The sequence below is a fragment of the Alnus glutinosa genome, chromosome 2 (genome assembly GCF_958979055.1).
Source record: "Alnus glutinosa chromosome 2, dhAlnGlut1.1, whole genome shotgun sequence".
NCBI lineage: Eukaryota > Viridiplantae > Streptophyta > Magnoliopsida > Fagales > Betulaceae > Alnus > Alnus glutinosa.
The window spans coordinates 860,585-876,867 of NC_084887.1; the positions used below are offsets into that span (position 1 = coordinate 860,585).

General features: G+C 40.3%; 2 protein-coding genes across 2 annotated transcripts; both read left to right on the forward strand.

Annotated features, from left to right (window-relative positions):
• The first annotated feature begins 582 nt into the window (after positions 1-582).
• On the forward strand, positions 583-3,903 carry LOC133860818 (uncharacterized). The gene is made up of 3 exons (XM_062296444.1): positions 583-1,594; positions 1,688-2,620; positions 2,701-3,903. The coding sequence occupies exons 2-3, from the start codon at positions 2,237-2,239 to the stop codon at positions 3,676-3,678; spliced, it is 1,362 nt and encodes a 453-aa protein (XP_062152428.1). The 5' UTR covers positions 583-1,594; positions 1,688-2,236; the 3' UTR covers positions 3,679-3,903.
• Positions 3,904-10,860: 6,957 nt separating this feature from the next.
• LOC133859321 (putative protein FAR1-RELATED SEQUENCE 10) lies at positions 10,861-14,992 on the forward strand. The gene is made up of 5 exons (XM_062294693.1): positions 10,861-10,925; positions 11,036-11,123; positions 12,224-13,314; positions 13,394-13,837; positions 13,941-14,992. Exons 3-5 carry the CDS (start codon positions 12,286-12,288, stop codon positions 14,544-14,546), a joined length of 2,079 nt encoding a protein of 692 aa, XP_062150677.1. The 5' UTR covers positions 10,861-10,925; positions 11,036-11,123; positions 12,224-12,285; the 3' UTR covers positions 14,547-14,992.
• Positions 14,993-16,283: the final 1,291 nt, after the last annotated feature.

Consider the following 16,283-nt stretch of genomic DNA (forward strand, 5'->3'; position numbering starts at 1 on the left):
TCTTATGTTCCAAGGATTTAATGATTCGTACACTAATGTTCTTGAAAAGAATGCCTGACTAACAGAAAAGAAAAATGTAAAAATAATTTTTTCATTACCGAAAAAAAAAAAAAAAAAAAAAAGATGCTCTAGATACTGTTAATAACTGCTTTCCTGGAGGAATTTTTCTTTACTTCAGGAGAAATTCTATACTAATTGGGAAAACGAACTTTTCCTGTCACACAGCACACCCCGGGTGCCACACCCTCAAAACCAGCTCCTGTCATTCTGCCTGTCCTCTCACAGCAGCTGACTGCAGCTGCAGGATCGTACCTTTCTGATTCTTGTCCCCCGGGATTCCATCTTCTCATTAAATTCAGCCCACACTCTAGTCCTTGTAGCATACCTTTTCTGTCTCTTCTTATTTTATGTGCTTTGTGAATCTTGTACTTGTATTCTTCTACACACTTGTAAGCTCTTGTAAAAATGATACTCTATAAATAGAGGATACCGCACTGGTTCTGGACCTTCTGGTCAAACAACCAAACCAGATTTCTTTCAACTTTCAAGACCTGCATGAGTCTGCCGAGAAATTGAAATTTAGGTTTTTTACCTGGACCTGTTGATTTTTATCTCTCTCTATATGAAACTGGTCCTTGAATAATCTTAATTAGATATATATTTTATTTTTCATTCCTGGGTTTTCTCTGACTTGAACCACAATACCACATTGCTAAAGGAAATCAAATCCCTATAATGGGTTTTTTTTGGCTATTTGCAAATATCCTTGCCTGAACAGTTTATGCCTCCAAGAAAGCTTGTTCCTATCATCATTTTGATTTAGCTTTCCCTTCATTTTGATGCTGAAACTGAGGATAATGAAAGAAAAAGAATTTTTGAATATTATGTTCTAGAATTTTTGGTTATGCAGGTATCAAAGAAGAAAGTACCTACGTTTAAGAAAGATTGATGTCTTGGGGTTGGTTAAGTTGAGCATTTTTCTTCTTCTTCCAAATACTAGATTTCCATACTGCTATGCCTCCGCCTCGCGCCCAGTCAAAAACTTTTGAGGCGAATCGCTGGCGCTCCACTCTGATGGACCAGCAGCTGGAACGCATTCGGCGGGCTTACCATATCCCGAGTTCAATAATACTCAGGGCTCCTGAGCGTGATGAAAGGGTATCCGTCTTCACTGTCTGGGATGAAGTGGCCCTGCACGAGGAATCGCTGAAGGCTGGGCTTCGATTCCCGATTCCCCATGAGGTGAGGGAGGTGCTGGCCTACCTTAGTCTTGCCCCCTCCCAACTGATGCCAAGCGGCTGGCGGATCCTATTAGCTTGTTCTGTTCTCTGGCCCTCTGTTCTTGGAGCCAAGCGTCGATTATCGGTGAAGGAATTCCTGTACTGCTACCGCCCTAAGGAGTACATCGGGGTCTGGACCTTCCATTGTCGCTGCTCCGAACGGAATCTTGTTTCATATCTCCCATCTAATAACAAGAAGTGGAGGAATAGGTTTTTCTTCGTCTCCGGTAGTGAGTGGGAGTTCGGGAATATGGACAAGGACAAACGGATGCCGATTGGTGTCAATAGGAGATGGGGATACCCTCTCCCGGAAAGTGAGTTTGTCATGGTTTTCTTTCCGACAAGTGTCCATTGTGGGATTTTGCCGGCTTGGTTTTGTTTGCTCATTTCCTTATTGTCTTATGCAGCTTGTTCCGAGCCGACTTTGAGCGTGGAGGAGTCCGACCGGGTGGATCAGTTGGTAAAGTGGGCGGCCGAAAACCGGACGAAGAGGAGTTTTTCTGAGTTGACATCCACGGAGAACATGCAGAAATACCTTTTTCATCCTAAGCCCTCTCTAGCAGGGATAGGTAAGTGTGACACCGCTACTCCAGTAGTGGCTATATCTGCTATTTGTGTGTTCTACAGGGTTGCTTTCCTTAGCAGGCATAATTTCAAGCGATCCTCGGGTCATTGTTAACTCACAGAAGTCCCGGGCTCGAGGTTTGAAAGAGGCTGATGCCCGCTCAAGCAAAAAGGCAAAGACTTCTCGAGAGGATACTACTCCCAACGACGCTCAGGCTCGGAGGTGTTTAGCTTCCTTTGTCGGGTCCGGTTCTAAGGGCCTGGGGAAGGAAAAAGTTCCTTCTCAAACCAAGACAGCTGAGGCGCCTTCGGTTGCTGCTACACTTGGGACTTCTCTGGATCATGTGCCGGTGCCTGGGGCTTCTAAACCACTGACCACTCGGGCCTTAGAAATGGGGCCAGCTGCCCAACCTGAGCGGGCTACGCCTATGGAACTTGAAGCTTCTACCTCATCTGGTTCCGATGTCCCATATATTATTCACTGGAATAGCAAGGGAGCAGCTGAACAGCCTGGAGCTCCGCACCGTGCAGATCGGGTGCCTGAAGCGAGACGGAAAGGAGTGGTCCTCCACACGCCCGAGGGCTCTTATTCTAGCGACCAAGACAGACTGCCTCCGGCAGCACAATCTGATGCCCGTTCTCCAGCTAGGTGGGTAGAACAGCTCAGGCACCCGGTGAGGTTACTCGAGAAGGTTTTTCCCGCAGACTGCTTAGCGAAGAGGAGGGGAGAGCCTTGCACAACCATCAGTGAGAGGTTATGTGGCCTTCTAGCTCAGGTAAGAGTCGATGCATATTCTGGGCTTAGTCAGCTTCTGTTTTTCATTGTACTTATATGTTCCATGTTATGTGTCCTTAGGCTGCATTGGAGACCGTGGCTCTTTGCAAAGAGCAAGAGCGGCACAAGACTGACATGCAATCCTTGGGTGAGCTCGAGACTACACAGGCCAAACTCAAGGATACTAAGGCTCAACTAGACGATGCTCTGGCCCAACTTCAAGACGCTCGGTCTCAACAAAGATCTGAGGACGACTGCGGCAACCTGGAGGCTAAGGAAACCGAGCTTGATTTGACCCGAGCAGCACTGGAGGAAAAGGAGGCTCAGCTCAAATCTGTCAGGGAGGAGCTAGAATCCGAGAAGGCCAGATCGGCCGAGCTTGGATCAATCCATACTGACTTTGAGGCTGCCCGAGCTAAGTTGAAGGCACTGCACAAAGAACTTGAGTCTGAGAAGGCCATGTCTACAGCTTTGGAGGGTCTTCGGGAGGAGCTAGCGGATGAGAAGGAAAGGTCTGCCAAACTTGAAGCCGATCTTCAAGCTAAACAAGCTAAGTTGACCACGGAGCTCAACAATGTGAAGACCAAACTCGATGCTGAGTTGGCCCGTTCCTCCCAGCTTGGAATCGAGCCAAGTACAGTGCGGAGGGAGTTGGAGAAGACTCAACTGAAGCTGAGGCGCAGCCAGAGGCAGTGGAAGTCAGTTTCAGATATGTTGAAAATTACCCGGAAAGACCTGGAAACTGAAAGAGACTTGACATCCCAATTGGAGAGACAGCTTTGGAAGGCTCGGGTGACCAGGGAGGCTGCCTGGGGCCTTGGTTTTACACAAGGGTTCGACACCCTCAGGGACTTGGTCGAAGGAGGTCCCCCAAAAATGGACATTTCAAAGCTTGATGCGGAGGACTTTGTCCCAGGTTCCGAGACTCTCGAGGCCCTCGCATCTCTGGAAGACAATATTGCTGGAGATGGCCCGTCCGTGCCTGAAGGAGTTCTACATGAAGAGGATCCTGCTGCACCTGGGAACGATGAAGCCCAAAGTAGTTCTTCTTCGGCATGATTTTTTTATGTGTTTTTGTTTTATGTTTTTACCTTCTTTTGTGCATGTACTTGGAAGCACTTGGGTTAGATTGCCACGTGAAAAAACATTTAGGACTTAGGAGCTCTTGACACACTCTGCTTGGGAATCTCCCAGGCGTGGCACTTATTAGAGCCGTTTTGTGTGCATTTAGGAAGAATACCAAGGCACAGTTAGCAGTATATATTACAGAGAAAACTTCTTATAGTTCCCTTGTATGGCATTGTTTGGGAAATGAAAAACTTGAATGAGTATCTGCTTTGGTTAACTACCAAAACAGAGGAGATAAGATCATATATATAGCAAGGACTCAAAGAGTCGTTTACAGAGAGATAAAACTACAAAGGGTAAACCACATGTTATGTAGAACAACAAGGCAACTAGAAAAGGAACTAAGAAAAGACACCCATCTATAACTGACTTCTATCTACTGTTGACACCAAGAAAAACCGGGATTGGCGTGGACTAAATTCAGCAGTAAAATAAGGACATGCGCTGTTCTGCAACTGTGCGAAATTTATGCAAGGAAAAATGCAACTGTTGAACTTGTCAGACACTTGTCATTTTCGCTGTCTTCTGAGGTACATGCATGACATACTTTAACAGCCCCTCTCAAGAGGATGGGGGTAGAACCACCATCATCTTGGACTTCAAAAACAAAAATCTTGCAGAGGATAGACCTTTGGTAAATACATCAGCTACTTGATCATGAGTAGAGATGAATTTGATGATGATATCACGATTAAGGACTTTTTCACGAACAAAATGGTAATCCACTTCTATGTGCTTGGTTCTAGCATGAAAAACTGGATTAGATGCCAAAGCTAGGGCACTAAGATTGTCACACCAGAGGACAGGAGCCATGGTCAGAGGAATAGAAATTTCTTTAAACAACATTCTAAGCCAAAAGAGCTCTGCAGTAGTAACAGCTAAGGATCTGTACTCAGCCTCAGTACTTGACCTTGACACCACAGCCTGTTTCTTTGCACTCCAAGACACTAGGCAATCACCCAAAAATACAGCAAAGCCAGTAGTGGATCGGCGATCATCAGGGCATCCTGCCCAATCAGAATCGCAGAAGGCATTAAGCTGAAGATTGCCTTTAGTATAATAGAGACCATGATCAGGTGCCCCTTTAAGATACCGCAAAACTCTCTTTGCGGCTGTCCAATGTGTGGATGTAGGAGAATGCATGTGTTGACAGAGTTGATTAACAGAAAATGCAATTTCTGGTCGAGTAAGAGTACAATATTGGAGTGCCCCCACAATTTGTCTATAGGCTGTAGGATCAGATAGCAATTCCCCATCAAGCTGAGAGAGCTTGGATCCAGAGGAACATGGTGACTGTGCTGGTTTGGCATGCTCCATATGTGTTCTGCACAGCAAATCAAATATGTATTTCGTTTGACATAAGTGAAGTCCATGGCTAGTACGGGTCACCTGAATGCCAAGAAAAAAATTTAAAGGACCCAAGTCCTTCACAGGGAATTCGCACTGCAGCTTCACTATGAGGGAACTGATAACTGAGGAATGGGTACCAGTGATGATAATATCATCTACATAGACTAGCATGTAAATCTGAATGCTTCCACAAATGTAGATGAATAACGATGTGTCCACTAGGGAAGCTGTAAAACCAAGATCGAGAAGAAAATTGGATAGCCTAGTGAACCAAGCTCGTGGAGCTTGCTTTAAGCCATAGATGGCTTTGTGTAATTTACACACCAAATCTGGTTGACCCTTGGCAGCAAAGCCTTGAGGTTGCTCCATATAAACTTCTTCAAGCAAATTCCCATGCAAAAATGCATTGGACACATCCAGTTGTCTGATATCCCACTCAAATTGAACTGCAACAGCAAGGATAATCCGAATGGTGGAGGGTTTAATCACTGGACTAAAAGTTTCAGTGTAGTCCACTCCACTTTGTTGATCAAATCCCTTAGCAACCAACCTAGCCTTGAATCTCTCTACTGTGCCATCAGCTTTCTTCTTTATCTTGAAGACCCATTTATTCCGAATGACGTTGTGTTGGAGTGGTCGAGGACATAATGTCCAAGTATCATTCGAAATTAGAGCATCAAACTCGAGTTGCATGGCATGTCTCCATCGAGGGTCGAGAACGGCCTTACCATAAGAGGAGGGCTCCATTTCAGATAGAGTGGTATGAAGGCTAAGAAAAGGATATTTAGTGGTGTGAAATAGTTGATATTCAGAAAAAGATTTGGGTTTAAGAGAACCAGTTTTTGATCGAGTTACCATGGGATGATAGACATGGGAGGAGGGAATTAAATCATGGGTGGAAAGGGTGGTATCTGGATGGGATTCGGCAGTAGGGGCTAGTTGAGGAGAAAGGGATGGTGTACTGATATGTGGTTCAGAACAAGGGACAGGCGTAGGCTCAAGTGGCAAGAAAGGCTGAGGCAAGAAAGGCTGAGGCGTAGGTGAGGCTGAGTTGACGCTTATTGCAGAAATTGGAACAAGTGTATGTGACTGGTCTGCAGGAGAGATGTGAGATGCAGCTGGATGTGATAAAACCGGGGGCCCACTTGACAAGGAAGGATCATGAGAGAGTGTAGAAATTGGAATATGTGTATTTGATATGGGAACTTGTGTATGTAACCTGTCTGCAGGAGAGATGTGAGGTGCTGGATGTTGTAAAAGTGGGGGCCCACTTGACAAGGTAGGATCATGAGAGAGAGAATCACTAGTGGTTTCATGAGGGAGACAATCAGAGTCATGAGATTTATTAAAAATAGGGAGTAAAAGGGAAGAATCACCTTGGGCATTAATCTTGGAGGGAAGGCGTGAAGTATCCTTTTCTGTTGCAGGGAATGAACTTTCATCAAAAATGACATGTCTAGACAAATAAATTTGCTTTGTAACAGGATCCAAACACTTGTAACCAGCATAGTTATAACCAAGAAAAATACAAGGCTTTGACCTATATTCTAACTTGTGCAGACCGTATGGTCTGAGAAGTGGGTAGCATAAGCACCCAAAGACTCGAAATGCTTGATAATCAGGATCACGGTTGTACACTTTGAAATAAGGTGACACATGCTCTAGAATTGGTGTGGGTAATCTATTGATGATATATACAGCAGTATTAAAGGCATCTGGCCAGTATTTATTAGATAGATGAGAGTGAGCAAGAAGAGTTAATCCCATTTCCAAAATATGTCTTAACTTTCTCTCAGCAACCCCATTTTGAGGAGAAGTGTATGGACAAGTTTTTCTGTGAATAATGCCATGTTTGGTTAAGAAAGATTGAAAATGAAGAGAGTTGTACTCACCTCCCCCATCAGACTGCATTTGTTTAATTTTAGTTGAGAATTGGTTCTCAACTAATAGCTTAAACTTCACAAATTTTTCAAAAACTTCGGACTTGTGATAGAGAGGATATATCCATGTAAAACGAGAAAAATCATCCACAAAAATCACATGAAATTTACACCCACTAACAGACTGAACTGGTGACGTCCAAACATCAGTATGAATAAGTTGTAAAGGTTGAGAAGAAATGCGGTTAGAAGCATGAAAGGGTTGCTTTTTACTTTTGCCTAGCTGGCATGAAGTACATACAACATTTTGATTGAAATCAAAACTAGAAACTGGGAGACTTTTGTTCTTGACAATTCGGTTAACAATGTCCAAGGATGGGTGTCCTAGCCGAAAATGCCACACTAGAGAGGATACTCTAACTCCTATCAAAGCAGTAAATGCCTTGGATGTCCCTTTGAGAAAGTTCTTTCCAAGCCATAGTGGATATAGACCATTTTCACTCCTCCCTTCCAAGAGTGTTGCCTGAGTTCGCAAGTCCTTAATAAAAAAATGTGAAGATGTTAGGATAAAATAGCAAGAATTGTCAACACAAAATTTTTGTATGGAAAGCAGATTTGCAGATGATTGAGGACAATGCAAAATATTTTTAAGATGAAAAGTGGAATTGGAAGAGTGAAGGAGAGAGGAACCAGTGTTTTTGATAGCAAGATCCGATCCATTTCCCACAGCAACAGTATCAGCATTTTGAAAAGGTTGTTGAATTTGTAAGTTCTCCAACTCATTTGTAACGTGGGCATTTGCTCCACTGTCGGCCAACCAAGGTTGATCATCATAGGCTGTATTAGTATGGGCCACCATTGCTGCTAGATGAGTAGGAGGAAATTTTCCTTGAAATGAATAATCCATGCGGTGGTAGCAGTCAAGAGCCAAGTGGTTGGTTCTCCCACAAATCTGACAAGGAACACGAGATGGACCATTGGAGAAGGGTTGCTGTCGACCACTTGAGAATTTCAATCCTGGTTGGTATTGTTGAGAACCTTGGAATTTTGGTGGATAGCCTTGGAAATGTTGTTGTAACTTGGCATTTGGTGGGGGACCATAGAAGCCATGGTGTGGCTTTTGGGTGAAAGGGCGTGATTGGTACTTGACAGAGGACCCATTATGTGGTGTCTTGTTTTTGGGCTGAAAATTACGGTTTGGCCCTTTATGAGAGTAAAGAGCAAACATGGAGGGATCAGTAGCATGAGTTTGCTGCTGCTCTAGTAGCATTTCATGGCTGAGAAGTTCTGCCTGAAAATCTTCAAAGGAAAGTTGATTCTCTCGGGTGGCAAAAGTATATGCCGAAATAAAGCTATTAAAAGAAGGATTTAAACCATTAACAATGAAAGAAATCAAATCTTCATCTGCTATAGGTTTACCTACAGCAGCTAACTCGTCTGACCAAATCTTGGCATTCTGCAAATATTCTGAGCAGGACTTTGCTCCTTGATGCAAGTTTTGCAATTGCTTCTTCAAATGTGAAATATGAGATCGTGACTGTGAGGCAAATCTACTTGCTAATGCAGTCCAAACTTGTCTCGAGGTATTGAGTCCATACACTGTGGACAATACCTTTTCCGAGAGAGTGACATTGATCCAACTAAGGATGCATTGATCCTTTCTATTCCAGAGACGAAATTCTGGATTAGGAATTTCCTTGCCTTGATCATCAGTCAAGGTTGGCTGAGGGCACGGCTCAGATCCGTCAACGATGCCCATCAGATCATTGCTACGCAATATAGGATTAAATTGTGTCAGCCATCTGAGATAATTGGTGCTGTCAAGTTTGACAGTCACCTGGTGATTGGGATTGGGTAAAGAAAAGGCAGAAGTATCTGTTGAGGTTGCCATAATGGAGAGCAAACGAAAATAAGGATCAAAGTTTTGACGTGAGTCTAAATTGGCTCTGATACCATGAAAAACTTGAATGAATATCTGCTTTGGTTAACTACCAAAACAGAGGAGATAAGATCATATATATAGCAAGGACTCAAAGAGTCGTTTACAGAGAGATAAAACTACAAAGGGTAAACCACATGTTATGTAGAACAACAAGGCAACTAGAAAAGGAACTAAGAAAAGACACCCATCTATAACTGACTTCTATCTACTGTTGACACCAAGAAAAACCGGGATTGGCGTGGACTAAATTCAGCAGTAAAATAAGGACATGCGCTGTTCTGCAACTGTGCGAAATTTATGCAAGGAAAAATGCAACTGTTGAACTTGTCAGACACTTGTCATTTTCGCTGTCTTCTGAGGTACATGCATGACATACTTTAACAGGAAAGACTTAATACCAAGGCACATATTTATGCTTCGATTGGCTCTCAAAGGCAGATCATGAATGCAATTTACTCACGAAAAATGGGGTTTTTATAAACGTTCTCTTGCCTTCAATTTGAAAACATGCATTTATTTACGTTTTTAAATCACAAATTTTGAGAAACTAACTTTCAAACAATACATTTTTTTTTGGAATTTAATTTAAAATTGCTTCTTCTTTTTTTCTTTTTTCTTTTTTAATTTTTTTTTAATTTTTTAATTTTTAATTTTTTAAATTAAAATGCCAAACGCACTATTAGCCTTTTATAGAACCGACTTTAAACACTAGAAATAAGACTCACGGTACGTGCATGTGGTTTCTTTCTTCCCCACCGTCTCTCTGTCTCTCCAAAACTCCCCACCCACACTACTAACATGTTTTCTTCTCCACTATCTCTCGTTCTCTCTAAAACTCCCCACCTCTGCAACCACTGCAACTTCAAGTAATCTAGCGAAATAGCAAGAGGGAGGAGAAGAAGATGAAGAAGAAAAAAAATAAAAAAATGCAAATTCCGTAAGCTTTCTCTACATTTAAAGGTAGTTTCTTTTACCTCTTCCACAATAACCAAAAGAGTTATTTTCATGTCTACATAAGAATTCTAAAAGAAGATTATAGACAAAAAAGAGTTGTTTTCACGTTTACATAAGATGCACATAATAAAAGCATTGACACTCTATTTTTTGTGAACACTGAAGAAGAATATCATCGTATAATTTTTCTGCAAACCATAATCTTCTTGAATTCATGCCATTTCCCTCTTGAAAGCCTATTTTGGGGTGCGGGATTAGAGCATCGATCTCTAGAAGGAATAGCCAAAATACCTACTAAGAAAAAATATAAATTTCTATTTTAGCTACTCATTTTTCTATACACTCCAACAGATTCTCTATTCTACTATTTATTTTCTTTAAATATTATTTTGTGTAGGAAATAGTGAAAGAAAGGAGAGAGAAAATAGTAAAAAAATTATTTGTAGTGTAAATAATGAATATGCTCTTCTGCTTATTTAGAGCATCTCCAACATAATAGTCAAATTTAATTATTATAAGCCATTTTTCTTCTTCAACAAAATAGACAAAATATAATTTTTCTTTCTAATGTGAACAGAAAAGCATCTTCAACAATAATAACTAAAATAGTTATTGAAAAAAATACAATTTTCTACTTTAGCTAGAAAAAATTATATTCTTTCTATTATGTTGGAGACGAAAAATAATTCATAATAGTGAAATTTGATCTAAAGCATCTCCAACAGAATGCTCTTGAGCCCATGGGATGCTGGGAAGACCCACAAACCGGCCCATCACACAAATGAACCAGTTGAGCCCAAGACCCATCCCATTGTTGCCACGTCATCATATGACATGTCCATGTGCATACTTGGCAAGGTTCCGGAGGTTGGGCTTTTCTAAAGTAGGCCCACACAAAGATTTTGGGCTACATTGACTTACACTATAATAATAATATATAATAATAATAATAATACTTCGACTACTAATTTAGTAAAAGTTGTAAAACTAGTGCAGAGGACGATGAAGAACCCAAAGCACAAATAAAAACAGAGGACCTGAAAAGGGTTCTGGTTAGGGTTTTTTATTTTATTTTTTATTTTTCACAAGATTCTCGTCCTGGTATCTTGATGTTCGACTCTTTCATCAAACTCTGTTACATAATTTTTATTTTCCGTATCAGTGCTTACAGGTGCTCTGCAACACCACATTGTTAAAGGCAGAGAAATTAGAATCATTTGAAGGCTTTTTCGTGCAATTTTATTTACTGGGTATGTGATATTATCGCAATTAATGCATTTTTTTTTTGGGGTTCAGTTTTTAGTTCTCACTATCTGAAGCTAAATTTGGGGTTTCTATTCGTTTTGCTTGAAGTGTTAATCTCCGTTAGAGCTGGGTATGCTTTATTTGCTTAGACCTACCTGATTCTGCTTTGAAATTGTGGTACATAGACAATCCCAAGCTAAATTTAGGTTTTTTAACTAGGGGCCTAGTGATTTTATCTTTCTCTATATGAAACTGATCCTTGAATTAGCCAAATTAGATTTTATTATTTTTTAATTTTTCATTCCTGGGTTTGCCATGAATTGAACTACATTGTTAAAGGAAATCAAATCCCTTTAGTGGATTTCTCTTTATTTGCAAGTATCCCTACCTGAACAGTTTATGCCGCCAAGAAAGCTTCTTCCTATTTAGCTTTCCCTTCATTTTTGTGCTGAAACTGAGGATAATGAAAGAAAATGAAGTTTTGAGAATTATGTTTTAGAATATTTGGTTTTCAAGGTATCAAAGAAGTAACTACATTTGAGTAAGACTGGGTTAGTTAAGTTGAGCTTTTTGTTTTCCAAATGCCTACTTAGTAATATTCCAAAAATTATACGTTGAAGTTCTTTTTCTTATCCTACATAATTAAATATAGACCATCAAGATGAAAAAAAAAAAAAAAAAACCGAAAGGCTTTCACTATTTTTGTTATCTGCTTTAAGTTTGGTCTGTGGTCTCTCTTCTTTTTCATTGAGAAAAGAAAAGAGTCGACTCAGTTTTAAGTTGAACCTATATCCAAGCTGGACTTTGGGGCAGAGCCAAATTTTTGCAGTAGTCGAGAAGATAATTTTTAACTCGAGCATTGAAAGTTCACTTTAGAGGGTTCAAATTTAAATTCTTGAAAGCTTCCACAGTTGATTAGAAAACAAGGGTATATGCAAAAGGAAGCAATATTGATACTTGATTTGCTATGGTTTTAGTTTCAATTTAAATACACAAATAAAATAAATGAACTCAATTGATGAAAATAATTTTATTTTATTTTATTTTGAGTGAATGTTTTCATTTTCTTCTGTCTCAAATAATTAACTATTTTATTATTTTTCAGCATATTCAGCAACAAAACAGAAGAACAGGAGTTTTGGAACACTTTTTGGTTTTCCGATAAAAATGACGATGAAGCCATCAAACAACATCTGGATTCGGCGCCAACAGTGCCCATGTGGAGATTGGAAGTGTTACATCAAGTATGAAGGAGATGATCAGGCTTCAGTAAGCTCTCAGCTACTGAAGAATGAAACAATGTCATCACCATCATCGGCAGAAGCAGTCTTTACTCCTTATGTGGGTCAAATTTTCAGAACTGATGATGATGCCTTTGAATACTATAGCAATTTTGCCCGGAAGAATGGGTTTTCAATTCGAAAAGCACGTTCCACTGAAAGCCAAAATTTAGGTATATATAGACGAGATTTTGTTTGTTATCGATCAGGGTTTAATCAACCCAGAAAAAAAGCCAATGTGGAGCATCCAAGGGAGCGTAAATCAGTACGATGTGGATGCGATGCAAAATTATATTTGACAAAGGAAATTGTTGATGGTGTTACTCAATGGTATGTTTCACAATTTAGTAATGTTCATAACCATGAATTATTGGAAGATGACCAAGTTCGCCTACTTCCTGCTTATCGGAAAATACAGGAGGTTGATCAAGAACGCATTCTTTTACTCTCCAAAGCTGGGTTTCCTGTGAACCGGATAGTGAAAGTGTTGGAGTTAGAAAAGGGAGTTCAACCTGGGCAGCTGCCCTTCATAGAGAAGGATGTTAGAAATTTTGTTCGGACATGTAAAAAGACCGTACAAGAAAATGATGCTTTGCTCACTGAGAAAAGGGAGAATGATACACTGGAACTTGTCGATGCCTGCAAGGCTATGGTGGATAGGGATCCGGGTTTTGTTTTTGATTATACCACAGATGAAAATGGTAAGGTTGAAAATATTGCATGGTCATCTGGTGACTCTGTTCGTGCATATGCAGTATTTGGTGACGTAGTTACTTTTGACACCACATATCGTTCTATCACCTATGGATTGCTCCTTGGAGTATGGTTTGGTATAGATAATCACGGCAAGGCAATTTTCTTTGGGTGTGTCTTGCTACAAGAAGAAAATTCTCATTCATTTGCATGGGCTTTACAGGTTTGTGGACGCAAATTCTTGTGATCAATTTGCGTCTATCTTCATGCAATTTGTTTTTGATTTTTTTCTTTTTGAACAGACTTTTGTTCGATTTATGAGAGGAAGACGGCCACAGACAATTCTAACTGATATAGATTCGGGCCTCAGAGATGCTATAGCAAGGGAGTTACCCAATACTAAACATGTGATATGTATATGGCATATTCTATCCAAATTATCTAGTTGGTTCTCTTTGCCTCTTGGATCGCAGTATGCAGATTTTAAACCTGACTTTGATATGTTGTGTCATCTGGAGAGTGTAGAAGATTTTGAACATCAATGGAATCTTTTGGTTGCTCGGTTTGGACTTGTTTCAGATAAGCATGTATCATTACTGTTTTCATGTAGAGCATCCTGGCCACTTTCGTACACTAAAAGTCACTTCGTGGCTCGTATGTTGACAGCTGAGTTTTCACAATCTTTGGACTCGTTCTTGAAAAGAATCTTGAGCGCACAGACGTGTTTGCAAGTATTTTTTGATCAGGTATTCTGCCTACATGACCATGTTTTGTTTCCTCTCTCCCCTCTTCCCCCAAGTTCCACCAGTCAGTTGATTAACTGCCTAAGATTTCTTTTGGATCTTGTAGATTGGAATTGCTGCTAACATTCAAAATCAAACCAGAGAAGGAATGCAGTATATGCATATCAAGACATGCATGCCTATTGAAGAACATGCACGAAGTATTCTTACACCTTATGCTTTCAATGTGTTACAACATGAAATTGTGCTGTCCATGCAATATGCAATAACAGAAATGGCAAATGGATCCTATATTGTGCGACACTACAAGAAAATGGATGGGGAATGTTTGGTGATTTGGATACCAGATGATGAGCAAATCCACTGTTCCTGTAAGGAATTTGAACATTCGGGAATATTATGCAGGCACTCTCTTCGAGTGCTTATAGTGAAGAACTACTTTGAGCTCCCAGAAAGGTATTTTCTGCATCGTTGGCGGTTAGAGAGTTCTTTACTTCCCATGGATGATCAACATGTTCAAATCAGCAGCGATGAGTGCACTGAAGCATTTCATTCTCTTGCTGCAACTTTATTGACGGAGTCCTTGATCTCCAAGGAACGGTTTAATTATGTTCACAGAGAAATTACAGGGCTTCTCGAGCATGTTAGAAATATGCCAGTCATTGATGAATTTGCTATGAATATGGCAGCTAACAATGTCAGCGAATCTTAGGTTTGTTGACTGAGCAGAGTTCTTCATTTGGGACCCCATTTCTTCAGAGATTTAGCGATTTCTGGAAGATGAAAGGAGGTCATGTGGAATGCACCAAGAAGTAACTACCGACATTTATAAGCTCGTTCCTGTCCATAGTTTCAAACAAACAGGGGAGTACCCATTTTTTGACAAGTCTCCACTAGTTTCATTTTTTCCTTCACTGTTTTTTCCTTTGAATATTAATTCAATGTTGCAAATATTTGGGAGGATTGGTCAGTTAGTGTAAATGTAAAATGCCTCTTTTTAATAGCTTAAAAAAGAAAAGGAAAGAAAAAGAGTGAACTCAGAAGGTGGTGTTTCTTCTTCCTTGAAATTTTACCCAATTTGAGAGTTGTATTCTAGTCACAATTCTTTCATGTTGATCAAGATTTAATGCAGTCCTATCTTTTTCCTTGATTGTATAATTCTTTATCTTCATCACAATGATAATCCCATTTTTGTATTGTTGTGTTCATGTGAGTAGATCCGTTGTTAATGAGGCTTGCCATGTGACCTTTGATGGATCAAAATGGTAGAAAAGGATCCATTTAGCACGCAGATAGTTGTGAGAAGGCAAAAGTTAGGGATAATTACACTTTACCCCATTGTTTTATCCACGAGGTGACAATTTACCTCTCAATGTACTAAAATTGTTAGATGACCCTCCCGAACTTGCCAACGTATGACAAAATTTACCTTCCGTCCAGTCGCTTATCCGTTGGATGGAAAGTCGGTCATGTGTGTTGCACATGACCGTTTTATTGTGTTTCTCTCCCCAAAATACCCCCGCACCATCCAGGCCTTATACTCGCACATGCGTCCACTGTAGTACCACCGAGTTATAGGGAATGAGACGGTTCAAACCCACCAAACCCAGGTGGTCTAAGCTCTTCAGCTCTCTGCAACTTCCCATGGACTCCAAAGCTTCAACAGTTCAGACTTCTCTGCAAAACCCCAAAACCATAATTCGATCACCACCCAAAGATAGAGACTTCTTGGACCACCTTGAAGCCTACCTCGCAAAACGAGATGGCGTGGACAAGCTGCTCAAGATTTCCAAGTACGCCATCAAGATCGTCCTCAGAGCCGTTCGAGCGAATGCCAAGCACTCGATATGAGAGCATGCAAGACATTGAAGTCTTTCTGCCATCGCAGCATAGCAGTCATACATCAGATGGTTCAATGTTTATGAGTTCATCTGAGAGCAGTTACAACAGTGATCAATGTAGTGGTAATGAGGACGGGCGTGATGTCAGTTACGTAATTTATGAGGAAAGCTCAGATAGGTGGACTTTCTGATGCTGTAGGACAAATACCCATTTATGACAACATAGCTGCAACCAGGGACGGAGCCAGACATTTTAACGGGAGGGGGCCGGGCCAAATAAATTTTTTTTCTTAAGTATAGGTTAAAGAATATATATATATAAAGGCAAATTTTAAGTAAATTAAACATAACCCAGTTTTGATATTTTATTATTCCCTTCAAATTGAAAATCAATAAGTAAAAGTGAAAATAGTTTTTTGGAAAAAAGAAAAAGTAAAGAAAACCGTTGTCCAAAGATTCAGAAAATAAAAAATAAAAAATGTCTCAATTTCTGTATTGAAATTGAGAAATTTCAGTTGGTTGAATTGTGTGCTTTTCGGTTCTCGCAAGGCTTTACCTGAATGACATGGCTCTTGAAGCTAATATTATCTTACTCCTTTTGTTATAAC

Excerpts from the sequence above, each read along its gene's own strand:
- LOC133859321 (XM_062294693.1), top strand. The coding sequence starts at position 12,286 with ATGACGATGAAGCCATCAAACAACATCTGGATTCGGCGCCAACAGTGC. Across the intron at positions 13,315-13,393 it reads CATTTGCATGGGCTTTACAG|ACTTTTGTTCGATTTATGAG; the intron begins GTTTGTGGACGC and ends CTTTTTGAACAG. Across the intron at positions 13,838-13,940 it reads TGCAAGTATTTTTTGATCAG|ATTGGAATTGCTGCTAACAT; the intron begins GTATTCTGCCTA and ends TGGATCTTGTAG.
- LOC133860818 (XM_062296444.1), top strand. The coding sequence starts at position 2,237 with ATGGGGCCAGCTGCCCAACCTGAGCGGGCTACGCCTATGGAACTTGAA. Across the intron at positions 2,621-2,700 it reads TATGTGGCCTTCTAGCTCAG|GCTGCATTGGAGACCGTGGC; the intron begins GTAAGAGTCGAT and ends ATGTGTCCTTAG.